The sequence below is a fragment of the Peromyscus eremicus genome, chromosome 11, assembly GCF_949786415.1.
Source record: "Peromyscus eremicus chromosome 11, PerEre_H2_v1, whole genome shotgun sequence".
NCBI lineage: Eukaryota > Metazoa > Chordata > Mammalia > Rodentia > Cricetidae > Peromyscus > Peromyscus eremicus.
Genome location: NC_081427.1, coordinates 58,818,474 through 58,832,987, shown reverse-complemented (window position 1 = coordinate 58,832,987; position 14,514 = coordinate 58,818,474). Strand labels below are relative to the sequence as shown.

The 14,514-nt window shown below is 47.6% G+C and overlaps 2 protein-coding genes across 2 annotated transcripts in view; one reads left to right on the top strand and one right to left on the bottom strand.

The window, feature by feature from the left end:
- Bhmt2 (betaine--homocysteine S-methyltransferase 2) lies at positions 1-14,465 on the bottom strand. Its single transcript, XM_059276235.1, has 8 exons — positions 14,383-14,465; positions 12,808-12,940; positions 10,786-10,877; positions 8,608-8,799; positions 6,180-6,327; positions 5,611-5,793; positions 4,636-4,864; positions 1-912 (listed from the first exon to the last, which is right to left on the bottom strand). Exons 1-8 carry the CDS (start codon positions 14,413-14,415, stop codon positions 831-833), a joined length of 1,092 nt encoding a protein of 363 aa, XP_059132218.1. The 5' UTR covers positions 14,416-14,465; the 3' UTR covers positions 1-830.
- The window catches only part of Dmgdh (dimethylglycine dehydrogenase), a 71,190-nt gene continuing 71,089 nt past the window's right edge, over positions 14,414-14,514 (top strand). Inside the window, exon 1 of the mRNA XM_059276301.1 lies at positions 14,414-14,471. Within this exon, the coding sequence (XP_059132284.1) occupies positions 14,414-14,471 (58 nt within the window). The remainder of the gene's footprint in view (positions 14,472-14,514) is intronic.

Below are 14,514 nucleotides of genomic sequence, written 5' to 3'. Positions count from 1 at the left end.
CATTGCTACATTGTTGCAAAAAAAGAGAAAAGTGGGCATACGGTCAGTGTACAACACAACCGTGAATTAAGAAAGTATTACAACAAGATGGACTTGAACTCTAACTTCTGAAAAGGTCTTGCAGGGTTCGGCTGTTTGACTTAATCAGCAAGCATTTCATTGAGCATTGGTGATTATGTTACGCATAATGCTAAATAAAGAGGAATGTAAGCAGCATGTGATATGGTCCTGAGCTTCAGTAGCTTATAATCTGTCTGTGTGTGGTTATAAAGATACACTTACAAACTCTAAGACCTTAAAGCAAAAATCCTCTTTGGAAGCAAAGTGCTGAGATTTTAATAATCCTGCCGTCACTCACAACACTTTTGACATGTCTTCTGCTGAGATGTGTTTGTAGCTACAGTAGAAATCACTTGAGAAAAGCAAGCCAATTGCTAGTTCAGAGCCCTGTTCCCTCTTCCTCAAGCATCTAGCTTCGACATCTGAATTATTCACTAAGATAGCTTCTTGCTGGCTTCTGATGATTTAAGAATGTCAGATCCACTCTGAGAGCCAACTCTGGTCATGCCTGATGACCTTCATATGGGTGCACTGTGGCATTACTAGTCAGAGAGTACTTGGGGAGGGAGGACAGGTCCCGGTGCCTCCACATCCCCACAGCATCTGGTGAGCATGCTCAGGAGGAACGTGTTGCTTGAACTGAAGGGACAGTAGCTCACCGATGCACAGCAGCTGGAAGAACAGGGCAGGCTGAGGACGGCAACATGGAAGTCAGGGCTTGAGGCCATTTCTTTCTGTTCTGTCATTTCAGAGTTTTCTTTCCCTGCTTCTTACGCATCTGGCTTCGACAGCGAAGGACAGAAAGGTCTGCCTGAAGCTGGCAGCAGATTTTCCCAGTATTCCCGTCTAGCCCTGGGTTTGAAAGATATGCACCGTTAAGGAAAAGATCCATACTCACTTTATAAATTATGTATGGTGTGTGTGTGTGTGTGTGTGTGCGCGCGCGCACACGCGCGCGCATGTTAGAGAGGGAGAGGAAGAGGGGGAGGAAGGGAGAGAGAAAGAGAGAGGGAGAGAGCGAGAGATCAGACTAAAGCAGAACTTTTGTTTCGACATATAGTCAGAATTCTCTATATTCACACCAGTGGTTTTCTCACAACCCTTAAGTGTAGTATATATGTGTACACGTGTGTGGTGATATTTTATTTGTGCTTAAATGTGGTGATATTTTATTTGTGGGTTAACAAATAAAGCTTGCCTAGAGATCAGGGGGGAAAGGTCAGCCATTTTAAGTAAACCAAGAAGTCAGGCAGCACATGCCCTTAATCCCTTAGAAGGCAGCATCTCTGTGTGTTCAAGGCCACAATAGGGAACAGAATCAAGCATGGTGACACACGCCCTTAATCCCAGTACCAACCATAGAGACCTGGAGGTCTGTATAGACAGACAGTGATAGAGTTGTGTAGGAAGAGGATGTGTCATGACCAACTTCTAGGAAATGTAAAGGAGATGGCATTGTATTGATATGGCAAGAAAGAATATACAGACATGTCGGAAGACAGAGCAAAGTTCACGGGTCCCTGAGTGAAACGTCTTTAACAATAAAGTGATGGTAACATATAGTATAATTTAGAATCAGGAAGAACTCAGAGAAGATGGAGGAGGCCTGTGATTTTTCTTTCAACAATGAAAGAGGAAGTTAATTAGAAATTAACTAGAAAGCCAGATGTTACACAAAGAATGCCAGTCCAATCATGAAGCCAGTTTACATCTGGTGAGAATTTGGACAAGTGATGAAATGTAAGAGGGGAGAATCCACTAGATCCTGATGCTTGGAGCAGTCGCCTTCAAGTGGTTCAAGGTTTGCAAAAGTGGGAACGTTGCTTTTCCCTGTGGTTCCAGCAGAGCGCTGTGTTCTGAGGAGACTGTTGCACAGTGGGACACTGAAATGGAAGTGTGAAGGCACCAAGAGATGGGACATGACAGGTGTCAAAGGGGACCCATCCCAGGGTCACTCCCCGGAAGTCTCAAAGGATGGCCAAGAACCTGTCACACCCACAAGACACCACACTGGAAACTCAGAGTCACCGAAGAACAAAGGGTCAGGCCACACTCTGAGTCTGTGCATGAGAGCGAGAGCATGGGCCTGACCCCAAGAACCACCCGAAGGACCATGGGACCCCAAACAGGGCATCTCTGGGGTGACCTGCTGGGAAAGCAAGAAGCTGAGGGGAAGTAGCAGTCCAAGAGAACGCCAGAGGTGTGGGAGCAGACCAGAGTTTGCAGGGAAGACTGAAAAACCTGTCCCATGCTTGTGCTAGAGATCTGCCAGGCTCGAGAGGGCTGCCTCTAATAGGGTGACAATCCAGTGATGAGATTTCCTTTCCATCCTCTGTCTGTCTGTTTTCTTTTTACTCCATGTATGATACACATATGAGTGCTCTGTTTTTAGGCACACCAGAAGAGGGTGTTAGATCCCATTACAGATGGCTGTGAGCCACCATGTGGGTGCTGGGAATTGAACTCAGGACCTCTTAAGAGCAGCCAGTGCCCTTAACCTCTGAGCCATCTCTCTGCTCGCTCCTTCCTTTAGGAGGCTTTGCCAGACAAAAAAAGTTTTAAGTTTAAAATGTGTTCTGAGTCTTGATTCTGTGTGGAGCTGAACTCTTAATTGTTAAGTTGAGACCATGTCTCAATTTAAAGTGATAATGAGACTTCCTGTTCCCTAAGAACGCAATCTTGGGGCATGTCAGTGTGTTCACTTTGTACCTACAAAGAAAGGAATTTACTCATCAAGCAGGGTTAAGAGATAGGACAGAAAACATTTGATGATTTGTCATGAGTCCCGCTGCTTGAATGACAACTGTAACAATATTGTAAATGCCATTCTCCGGCTTTATATTTTAGAAGCAACCTGTAGACAAAGCCTGGAAGACTTAATTATGATCACAGAATAGAACATAGTGGTTAAAAATGTTAATAGTATAACTTGAGGCAGCCGAAGGATGGGGCCAGGAAAATCACTCAGTCAGAAAAGTGTGTGCCGGGCAAGCATGAGGACCCAAGTTCAAGTCTTAGCACCCATACAAAAAGCCAGGTCTAGTGGTGTGCATTTGTAATCTTGGTGCTGGGAGGCAGAGACGGGTGGGGCCTGTGAGCCAGCCAGCCTAATCTAATTGGCAAACTCCAGGCGCTAGTGAGAAACACTATGTCAAAAAACCAAGGTGGATAGCACCTGAGGTTCAGAATACTTCCTACACACACACACACACACACACACACAGACACACACACACACACACACACACGCACGGTGCAAGGAGATAGACCAAAAAGTAGAAGAGAGAAGGAGAGTAGAGAGAAACAGGAGAGAGTCTATTCTTACTTTATAGAGTGTACTTCATACTGATGGATTAAGACATAGGTAGCTACATAGTAGGGGGAATACAGAGAGCACTACTGTACTGTATATATCTCAAAGGAGCTAGAAGAAAGGGGTTTGAATATTTTTACCACAAAGAAATGGTAACTACTGGAGGAGATAGGCATGGTTTTTGTTTTTACCCTCACTTGGACATTATCCAATGTGTACATGTGGGGAAACATCATGTGGCACCCATAAATACGTGTAACTTTTGTATCCACTAAAAATGTGTTTTGAAACCTAATCCATATAATCACAAGAGTTGGGTCTTGCGGGGGGTGGGGGGGGTGGGGGAGTGGGGGGTGGTATAATTGAGTCACAAGGGTGGAGCCCTAGTTAATTCCATGAGTGGCCTTATCAAAGACGCTCCAGAGAGCTTGCCTTGACCATTGTATTATGAGAGTCCTGTGGTGGGATATTTGTACACTGTATGAAAATGTATTGCTGTGATTGGTTTAATAAAGAGCTGAATGGCCAAAAGCTAGGTAAGAGGTATAGGTGAGACTTCCGGGCAGAGAGAGGAAGTAGAAGATGAATCTAGGCACGCAGATGCCAACGAGGCAGATATGGAAGGAGTCAGACATACAGAATGAAAGAAAGGTAAAAAGCCACAAGGCAAAACATAGACTAATATGAATGGGTTAATTTAAGTCATAAGAGCTAGTGGGACAAGCCTAAGCTAAGGCCGAGCTTTCACAATTTATAGTAAGTCTCTGTGTCATTATTTGGGAGCTGGCTGGCGGGACAGGGAAAGACTCATTACAGAGCCTCCAGCAAAAGCTGGAGAAAGTAGACCTTCACCAAACACTGCATCACTGGCAGCTTGATTCTGGACTTCAGAACTCTATGAGAAACACACTTCTGGTTTGTTTGTTTGTTTTGAGATAGGGTCTCATTCCGTAGCTGTGGCTGGCCTGGAGCTTGCTATGTAAAGGCCAGGCTGGCCTGGCACTCACAGGAAATCTGCATGCCTCTGTGTTGTGAGTGCTTTGGTTGAGGTACAGGATGCCATGCCTACATTTCTGTTGTTTATAAGCCAGGCAGTTGATGGTGTTTTGTTACAGTAGCCTGAGTAGACCAGGAGTCCCTGGGAAGGGGGCAGGGGCGGCTTGCACTGCGTGGGTTCCTTTGCCTTGTACACGCATCATGTTTACAGCAATCCATAGAAGAGGACAGGGAGGAATCAGGAGTACAATGAAAGGCAACCCCACCTTGCTCTGATCCAGGGTTTGGTGTGCATGTCCAAACCACTGCCCCAGCTGCCGTGTTTCTCTGAAGCCGGAGGCAAAAACCCCCTTTCCGGGGCCAGCTCCTCAGCAATCGCCCTGATGTGGTAGGGCTCGAATCCGCAGCAGCCGCCGATGTACCTGACGCCCAGGTTGTAGGCCTCTCTGGCGTATTTTTGAATATCCCATCGGGTCGCAACTCTGGGTTCCATGCCTGTAATACAATGGTTTCTGTTATCACTCTGCTGTGGTCTGAGTGTGAAATGTGCCGCATAGGCTCATGTGTTTGTTTGAATACTTGGTCCCCAGCTGTGGACTATTTGGAAATGTTGCACAACTTCCACTGGAGGCGGGCCTTGAGGTTTGATTGGCACCTTGGCGTCCTGTCTTCATTCGGTTTCCTGACTGTGGAGATCACGTGACCATCTACCGCATGCTCCTGCAGCCACGTCTTCCTACCGCGATGGACTGCCTGCCGGCCCTTGACTCTGATCTTCCCCGAAGTTCCTTCTCATCAGGTATTTGGCGAAAACAACCAGAAAAGTGACCAATGCAGCTCCCATTTTCAAACGACAGATTCTCGGCTGGTTGGCCTTTTCCTCCACCCCACCCGCACCCCAGTTTAAAAAAAAAAAAACAACAATATAGTGCTGGAAAGATTATACATCCTTTAGGTGACTTCTGTTTGGTTAGCACTGAAGGATTTTCTTTTTCTTATATGGCCTTATGTTTTAAAACTGTATCAATTTAGTCACAGGAAGAAACATAAGGGCTAGGTGGTGGTGACACACAACTTTAATCCCAGCATTGGAGAAGCAGAGGCAGGCAGTTCTCTATGAGTTCAAGGCCAGCCTGGGAACTACAGAGCGAGTTCCAGGACCGCTAAGGCTACACAGAGAAACCCTGTCTTTTTGAAAACCAAACCAAACCATAAGGGACTTTACATGCACCCGAGCTTACCAAAGGGATATTCTGGGAGGTCCACAAACCCTCCCTTGCCACAGTCAGGTGTGTGGAAGCCCAGGCATTGCACCATCAGGTGAGCTGGCAGCCCCGAGTCCCTGATCCCCTCCTTCATGAGCTTCATGGTCTGCAGGCTGGTCCAGGGTCCGAATCGGCAGTTGACCCCAATGATGTTTGCCCCTGTGCAAGGCAATAAAGAACCATTACAACTTACGGTGGATTCGTTTGCCTGTTCGTTCTGTTCATGACAGTTAGAAGCTGAGCTGGCTGGGGTGCATGCCTGTCATTACAGCGTCTGAGAGAGCAGGAGGGTCACAAATTCAGCACTAGCCTGGGCCACATTGATTAGAAACGACTCAATCTCATTCCAAATCAACCAACCAACCAACCAACCAACCATCCAACCAATCAACCTTAGAAGCTGCTTTAGAGATTAGCTACCCTAGGATTTGTAGACAAGACCATTTCCTTCTTGTTCTTTTATTTCTCTGACAATACTGAGCAAATGCATTTCATAAGCAGCCTGTGCACCGCCCGCCCGCCTGTCTCATTGCGGTCCACTTTACCTGCCTGCGCCAGCTTGACTGCGCATTCTCCAGGGGTCACGTCATGCATGTCCCCCTCCGGCCCGATGCACATGGTCACAGCCACAGGTTTGCCCACTTCCCTCAAGACTTCCACAGCCCACACAGCTTCTTCCACATGCTCAAAATACTAGGAGACAGCACTTTTTAAAACTGGCCTCAAGTGAAAGTAGATTTTTGAATGGTAAAGCCCAAGTGCTGGGAAACTGTCATAAAAACGACCAATCTACAATATGTAATACAGCTTGCTGAGGAATGCATCCCTAACAGATTGTGTAAAGAACAGCTTTCCTAGTAAACATTTGAATTCCATCCATGAGACTATCTGGAGTTTTATTTGGGGGTCAGTATTTGGTGACGTTGTGACTGTTAGTAAAACAAAAATCAAACCATTAAAAACCATTAAAGGTTGTTTAAATATGTAATATATGTATATATGTGTTGAATCGGGCAATGGTGGCACATGCCTTTAATCCCAGCATTCAGGAAGCAGAGGCAGGAGGATCTCTGTGAGTTCAAGACCAGCCTGGTCTACAAAGCAAGTACCAGGACAGCCAGCGCTACACAGAGAAACCCTGTCTCTAAAAATGAAACAATAACAAAAACAAAAACAAAAAATTAGTTATATATTTAAAATAAAAATCTTGAAGGAACACACATTTTTGTCACCGGAAGTCCAATGTGTAATTCTTGTACCACAGAGCCACCTAGGAATAAACATTTTACTTATTGATTTGAGCATCATCTTTTATGGAACTGGGGTTAGCTCTGAAAAATAATATTTTATCATGCATTATTCTTCACAGTGATTCTGTATCACTTCTGGTTAGGTAGCCCAGGCACTCCATGAAGCTGGAAGGGGAAAGTAGGAAGGTGTTCCCAGAAGGTTAGACTGAGGCACAGAGCAAGAGATGGAGCTACTGAGTGTCCTTGCTGATGGTGGCCAGGGTGTCCTTGCAGGGGCGCTTCCCAGAATTCCCCTTCGGTGCCACATTTAAAAGGGTGACCTAAACTAACTGGACAGGAGCCAGCAGCAACCTCTCTGTTTCTTGTTTCCTTGCTCTCTCTCTTTTTTTTAATATTTAAGATAAGGTTTTTCTATGCATCCTTGGCTGTCCTGGAACTTGCTGTGTAGACCAGGCTGGCCTAAAACTCGGAGACCTGCCTGCCTCTGCCTCCTGAGTGCTGGGAATAAAGGTGTGTGCCACCAGGCATGGTTTCTTTCTCCACTATTGAAAGAAATTCTACACAAGCCCATTGAGGAATGAAAAGATAATCAAAGGAAGCTCTGAAAACATGGCTCATGTTCCTGCCCAGCTGGACAGTATTCCTGGAATCTGCATCGAGGAGCAGAGATCCCTGAGCCTTGAGCTGGTCTGAACTAGCAGACATAGTGATGAGGAGAAGACCTGAGTGGAGGGCTTGATCCCAGGCAGGAACAATGGGGAAGAAGAGGGAGACACTGTCCCTCATGTCCAGTCAGTGACCAATTGTTTGGCTTAGATATGAAATGTCCCTCAATGGGTTCATGTGACGAAGGCTCAGCACTTAGCTGGCGGAGCCAGGCATTGAGCAGGATTGGACCACGAGGACTCTGACTTCATCAGTCCACTTAGATGTGAATGGATTCATAGCATCTTTGGGAAATAGAACGAGGTGGGGTCTGGTGAGAGGAAGTAGGTCCTGGAGGTATCCCTTTGAAGGCCATCTTGTCTCTGGCTCCTTCCTGCTGCCCGCTCCTTTTCTGGTTGCCATGTCCCACTCTGCCATGCCCTCCCCCCATCATGACTCCTGACCTAGAACAGAGCCGGGTGACCAGAGCCAGCTGGCCGAGGACCCCCAAAACCGTGAGCCCAAGTGGTTTCTTCTTAAGTTGATCTTCTCAGGTATATATCCCAGCAACAACAATAACAAAAACCTGACTTAATATATCAATCCTTTCTTTAAATGCCATGTACATGAGATAAGCTGAGGAATAGCAGAGAAGCAGTGAGAAAGGCCAGGATGGAGAAGACAGTTACTCAGTGCTGAGTCTTGCTAGTGAGGTCCAGGTGAACCTAGGTAGCCATCTGCCTGCTAGGCTTTACTCTTCCTCTGGCTCCAATCTCCCCCAGCCCCCAGCACTTTCCAGCCTGGTCTCTCCTTCGGGAGGGGATACGTCCTAAGCCACTGTCCTCTTTTTCTCTTCTCACTGTTCCCCAAGTCAGCTACTACAATCACATAAACCTCAGGAAGCAAAACCCATACTGAGGCATGTGGTGGGTCCATCCCTTGCCTCACAGAGAACCCAGCGTGAAGATGGTGAAGCCTTGCCTGGAATGCAGTGTATCAACCTCCACCTCTGACCGTCCACAGGGAAGAAATGAGGACATAGAGCATCCCTGTCCAGTTCCTCTCAGACCAGCCTTACCTCTGCAATCAAGAAGTCCACATTTTTCCTGACAAAAACTTCTAGCTGTAGTCGAAAAAGGTTTTTAATTCTGGTTTCATCCTTGTGGTATTTGTACAGTGATGTCTGGCAGAGGCAGCCTGCCACCAAAGCATCCCCTCCGTCAGCCACTTCCCTGGCGAGGTCACAGGCAGCTGCATTTACGTCTTCCCACTGAGAGCAAGAGCAGAAATATGGGCCTGGTGTTTTAAACGCAAAATAAAGCAAGTCACGGACGGACGGAAGAATGAGCAAGTCAGCCCTGCAAACGGCCGTTCAAGAAGAGTTGGGCATAATCTCCTCTGTTACCAGCGACTCCTGTGTGAGCCAGAGGTGGGCAGGTGCATGTACATGTTATTTTTTGACACAGGGTCTTTCATTGAGTCTGATTCTCACGGATTTAGCTAGATTGTCTGGCCAAGGAGCTCCAGGGAATCTGCCTGTCTCTGCGCCGCTCCCCCGCTCCACCCCCAAACCTGGTGATGGGGTTACAGATATGCATCAATGTATCTGGCTTTTACACGCGTTCTGGGAATCCCAACTCAGGTTTTGTGCTTATACATCAAGTACTTTATTAATGGAGCCTTCTCCCCAGCCCCACCCAGGGGTTAGGGCTATAGACAGCTGTGAGTTGCCATGTGGGTACTGGGAATTGAACCCAGGTCCTCTGGAAGAGCAAGTGTTCTTACCTGCTGAGCCATTTTTCAGTTCTACCACATTGGATTTTAGTAACTTTATTCATTCCCCTCTCATAAAGATCATTAGCTTCTTCAGAAGAGGGTCTAAGCCTCTTGTAGTAGTTTGAATGTAATTGGCTCCCATAAGCTCATAGGCAGTGGCGCTATTGGGAGATGTGGCCGTGTTGAAGTAGATGTGGCCTTGTTGAATGAAGTGTTTCACTGTGGGGACGGGCTTTGAGGTCTTTTTTTTACTTAAGCTTTGCTCAGTGAGACAGTTGGCTTCCTGTTGCCTTCTGATCAAGATGTAGCCAGCATCACGTCTGCCTGCACACAGCTATGCTCTCCGTCATGATGATAATGGACTAAACCTCTGAAACTGTAAGCCACCACCTCAGTTAAATGTTTCCCTTATAAGAGTTGCTGGGGTCATGATGTCTCTTCACAGCAATAGAAACCTTAACTAAGACACCTTTTTCTATTATTACCTTTCTATTTAGCACAGAGAACACCATAATGACACTCCACGGATGTAACCATAAACATAACATATATTGGTTCTCATTAAATGTGGGTTTCTCCAATGAACATGACCATCCATAATAGTCAGTTGTCATTAACAGTTGGCTTTGCAAATGTTTTCCCATTCTCCATCTCATCTGCTCCTCCTGGCAGGTCTGAACACAGCACTGATTATTATGTTTTTTCAGAGCTAAAGCCAATGTACCATGCAGGAATGGTCTTACATGAAGTCACACAGGCAGGAGACAGAAAAGTTGAGGAGCAAACCTGATTTTTGTCATTTGTAGGACAGAAGTCCTAAGTTCCCCAGGGCCTCCCTGTCTCCAGACAGGTAAGGGGATAAAAGAATACAGAATGAGGGGATAAAAAAAATCATCCAGCCAAATGTTCTTTCTCCACAAAACACCTCTGAAGGGATGCCTCACCCTTCCCAAAGCCTGTTCTGTCTGGTCTTGTCAGCTTCCACCTAAACTGACATTGTTCTGTGTGGTGGTTTGAAAGAAAATGCCTCCCTCAAAGGGAATGGCACTATTAGGAGGTGAGGCCTTGTCTGGAGGAAATGTGTCACTGTGGGGGCGGGCACTGAGGTCTCTTTTGCTCAAGCTTCCCTGCGTGCGACTGTTGGTTGTCTTCCTGTTGCCTACAAGACAGAACACTCTCAGCTCCATCACCACATCTGCCTCCACACTGCCATGTTCTCCATTATGGTGATAGTGGACTGAACCCCTGAAACCGTAAGAGAGCCACCCCAAATAAATGTTTACTTTATGAGTTGCCAAGGTCATGGTGTCTCTTCACAGCAATGAAAACCCTAACTAAGACATTCTGTTTCATACCTGTGTGTGTGGAGTAGTGAGTTCATAACTGGCAGCAAAGTGCAGACACACAGGAGCCCAGTTCCACCCCCTCCTGCGGGAAGCCTCTGTCCTTTGTAGCTGCTCCCTACCTGCACCCCAGTTACCTTGCTTTCCATGTTGTCCTCAGAGGCAGAAAAGGTGAACGTCTGCAAGACATCGGCTCCTGCTCTCAAGAATTCTGTGTGGAGCTGACGAACTGCCGAGCAATTGAAGTCGCAATGACAAAATCAAACTCCAGATGCTTGCATTCTCAGTAGCAGCTCCCCCCCACTCCCACCCACCCCCACCCCACTTTCTTCCCTCCCCACCAGACCCAGTTTCAAACCCAGAACTGATAAAGTCAGTCGTGTGACAGGGCAACATGCACCATGGATCACCGCACAGGAGCCTGCTGACTGGCCCCAAGAGGGTTGCACACAGAGAATAAAGTCTGGCTAGCTCTGTGTCCCCTCATCCCTTGTCTGAAGTTTATTCACACAGCAACGTGTGAAGGATGCCACTGGCCTTTTATCACCAGCGTGGGAAGGGTCAAGCAGCTCACACACAGGGCTGCAGGCCTGTGTATGACACCCACAGCAGGCTGATTCAGCAGCAAGTGTGAAGGAGCCATGTGATAAGCAGCCCTGGCTGCCCCTAGCCTCTGGGAAAGTCACCTCCCTGGGGCTGGGAATGTAGCTCAGTTGGCAGAATGCTTCCTTAGTAAGGATAAAGTCCTGGGTTTGATCTCCAGCATCCTGTAAGTCAGATGTGATAGCTCACACCTGTAACCTTAGCACTCAGGTGGAGGCAGGGGGAGCCTCGGCTACACAGCTAGCTTGAGGCCAGCCTAGGATGTCTGAGACCCTGTCTAAAAAAAAAAAAAAAAACAAAAAGGAAAGAAAAGAAACTCCCCCTCCACTATTTCTCTTCCCCACCATCACACACACACACACACACACACACACACACACACACACACACACACACACCGGCTAATTTAATACATTCAGTTTAGCTGAAAGATCTTCCAAAAGTAAGAAAAAAAAAATGAAAATTTTCCAGGAGGCACCAAAGAAGCAAAGCTATTCTGTCCTCCATGGAAAGCAGGTGTATGGCCAACCTGGGGAAATAACACTAACAGCCTCAGGGCTCTAAGGATGTCTGGGCAGCTCATGGGAGTAAACTGTCCTCACAGCTGGCCCACGTCCTGCCCCATGTGACAGACAAAGAAGCAGATTCTCAAAGAGGTCAAGGGACTCATCTAAGGTCACACAGCTGGTCTGGGGAAGAACCACGCAAGGACCCCAACTTCGTCTCGTGCATTATATACACCTGAATGAAATCAGGTAGATTCAAGCCACACTTCCAGTGTGTGGCCCGATCTCCCTTCTTATTCTTTGGCCTTACCCGCCTCCCTGACACACACACACACACACACACACACACACACACACACACACACACGCACGCGCACACACACACTCTCTCTCTCTCTCTCTCTCTCTAGGAAAGCAAGGGAAATCAATAAAGCCAGGTATAGTTAAAGCACCATTGTGATGTCACCAACCAATTGCAATGGTTTCTACTTCCAACTCTTTTATTTATATTTCCTTCCCCCCAAGTCAGGAAGATGAAGAGATGTTATTCCTTTCTCTGCACTCTGGTTCCCACAGTCTGGCTGTCTGCTCCATTAAGCTGGTGATGGCCATCAGCCATTATCACCATGGCCATGGGTGTTCTCTACTGTGCACAATCTTCAGCAGGATGAATCTAAAGCAATTAACGATTTTTGCTAGCTTAAGAAAACTCTTGAATAGCTACAAGGAAAATTTCCAAGGAATAAACTGTGAAAAAATATATATTAACAATGCTTGTTCAAGAAAATATGAGAGCAGAGAGGGAGAGAGGGAGGGAGGGATGGGGGAGAAAGAGATAGACAGAGACAGAAAGGAAGAGGAAAGAGAGGGAGACAGAAAGATAATTATCTCTGTGCTTCAGTCCACACACTGCCATGGCCTCCACCTCTTGGTAATTTTGCAAGGGAAACAGTCCTTAGGAAATACTTGCTGTTATTCCTTGATTTTCTCTGCCGGTGTTGAAGCTAACTGTCACCTGCATACAGACTTCTGGGTGACGTGGGCACTCACCTGCACTTGGATGCTCCACCACTGCTTCTGGAGTCCACAGCCCTGCCTTCACGAACCCTCTCTTCTCCAGAGCGAAGAGAAAGCCGCCGTCCCCAACCACAAGCTCCCCACTGTCCAGACGGTCCAAAATGCCCTGGGGAACAGACCAGAGACACTAGACTCTCTACACGCCCGCTTTGCCTTTTAAAGCCATTTCCAATTTTAGGAATGTTGGTCTTGTGTTCTTCAGGCAGCAATTCTGCTAAAATTATGTCTAAGAGTGTTTCAGAAGACATTGCAGCATGATTCCTGGCCAATCTAAATACCTGTTTTGTGCAGTTAAGGAGCTATGGATAGGTACTTCTTTTTTCTCAATTGACACTTTCTGGGTCTAACTATACATGGTGCTGGAACTGAGTTCAGGTCCTCTGGAAGAGCAGCAAGGGCCCTTGACTTCTGAACCACCTCCCGAGTCCCTGCCCAACATTTTAAATTCTCTATTTTTCTTCATCGTCATTCTAAAATGACTAGTTTGTGGAAATTTGAACCCATCCCTCCTTGTTGTCTCCGCCACCTCATTTAATTCTAGTGCCAGCTTAGGTGAAAAGGACCGGGAGAGTCAAAGGCAGAGGACATGAATTCACCTACAGAAGTCCTGCCTTCTCATTCACGCTCATTAGTGGCAGTGCACCTGCCGATCTGATGGTGAGGGCCTGGGGTTCCTCTGCATTCCTTTTTTGAAGACATCAACCCTGAAACCTCTGGATTTACCCTCGGGGCTCAGGATGAGACTGTTGATCCTCAGAGGAGGCCATTTGCCCCATGGCTAGTGGGACACAGCTGTTAATATCTGACTAACAACTTAGCAAGTGATTGAACCTGGACTGTGAACCTAGCACAGGTCACCTCTGTTCCCGGTTTCTTAGCATTTCCTATGTCTACTGCCCCCAAGACTTTGAATTCCGTCTAAGTGGGCTGTTGGGGGTGGGTGGGTCCTGGAAGGCCCCTCCTCCAAGTTCATGCCTTTCTGGTTGGTTGGGATCTCTCGCTTCCACAACAAGTCCTCAAGGCTGTGGGAATGAAGCCGGTATCTGGTCGCCATGGAAGAAGGGCAGGCTATGGGACTGCCTTCTGAAGGCAACAGAGGGGACTCCCACGCCCACCCCTGTGACCTGCAAGCTGTCCTTGCTTCACACAGCACTGGTTGAAGCGCTTACAAAACATAAGAGAAACTGATAGGAACACCCGTGTGTGAACCTCAGGAGCTATTGCGTGCGCTCCCTTGAGCAAGAACAACGAGAGTCCCCTGAGTCCAAAAACTTGACCTCAGGTCCCTCCTCTGCCCTGAACCCGATCACGGACTCTGGGCACAGTCGCCTGACTTTGGGGCCTCAGTCCCTCCCCCCGCGCCGCCGCCCCTACTGGGGATACCAGTAAATGCAGATACTCTGGGCTGAGTAAGGGCTCCATGAATGCTAATCCACTCGCGATCCGGTAAACTGAGGCTCTGGCCCGCCCAGCCCCGGTGATGTAGAGGTTTGACTGAAGCGGGATTCGAACTCCCCAGGAAAGGAAGAAGGCCTGGGCGACACTCACCTTCTTGGCCCGCGGGCCTCCGGCTGGTGCCATGTCTCCGCAACTGTGCAGGCGCGGGTCCCGGTGGCACCGGTCCCGGAGGCGCTGCGGTGCCCGAGCCCGCCCCTGGGTGGGAGGACCTCTCCCGCCCTC

Excerpts from the sequence above, each read along its gene's own strand:
- Bhmt2 (XM_059276235.1), bottom strand. The coding sequence starts at position 14,415 with ATGGCACCAGCCGGAGGCCCGCGGGCCAAGAAG. Across the intron at positions 6,328-8,607 it reads TGGACTTCTTGATTGCAGAG|TATTTTGAGCATGTGGAAGA; the intron begins GTAAGGCTGGTC and ends GCTGTCTCCTAG. Across the intron at positions 913-4,635 it reads AAACCCTGGATCAGAGCAAG|GGCTAGACGGGAATACTGGG; the intron begins GTGGGGTTGCCT and ends TTTCAAACCCAG.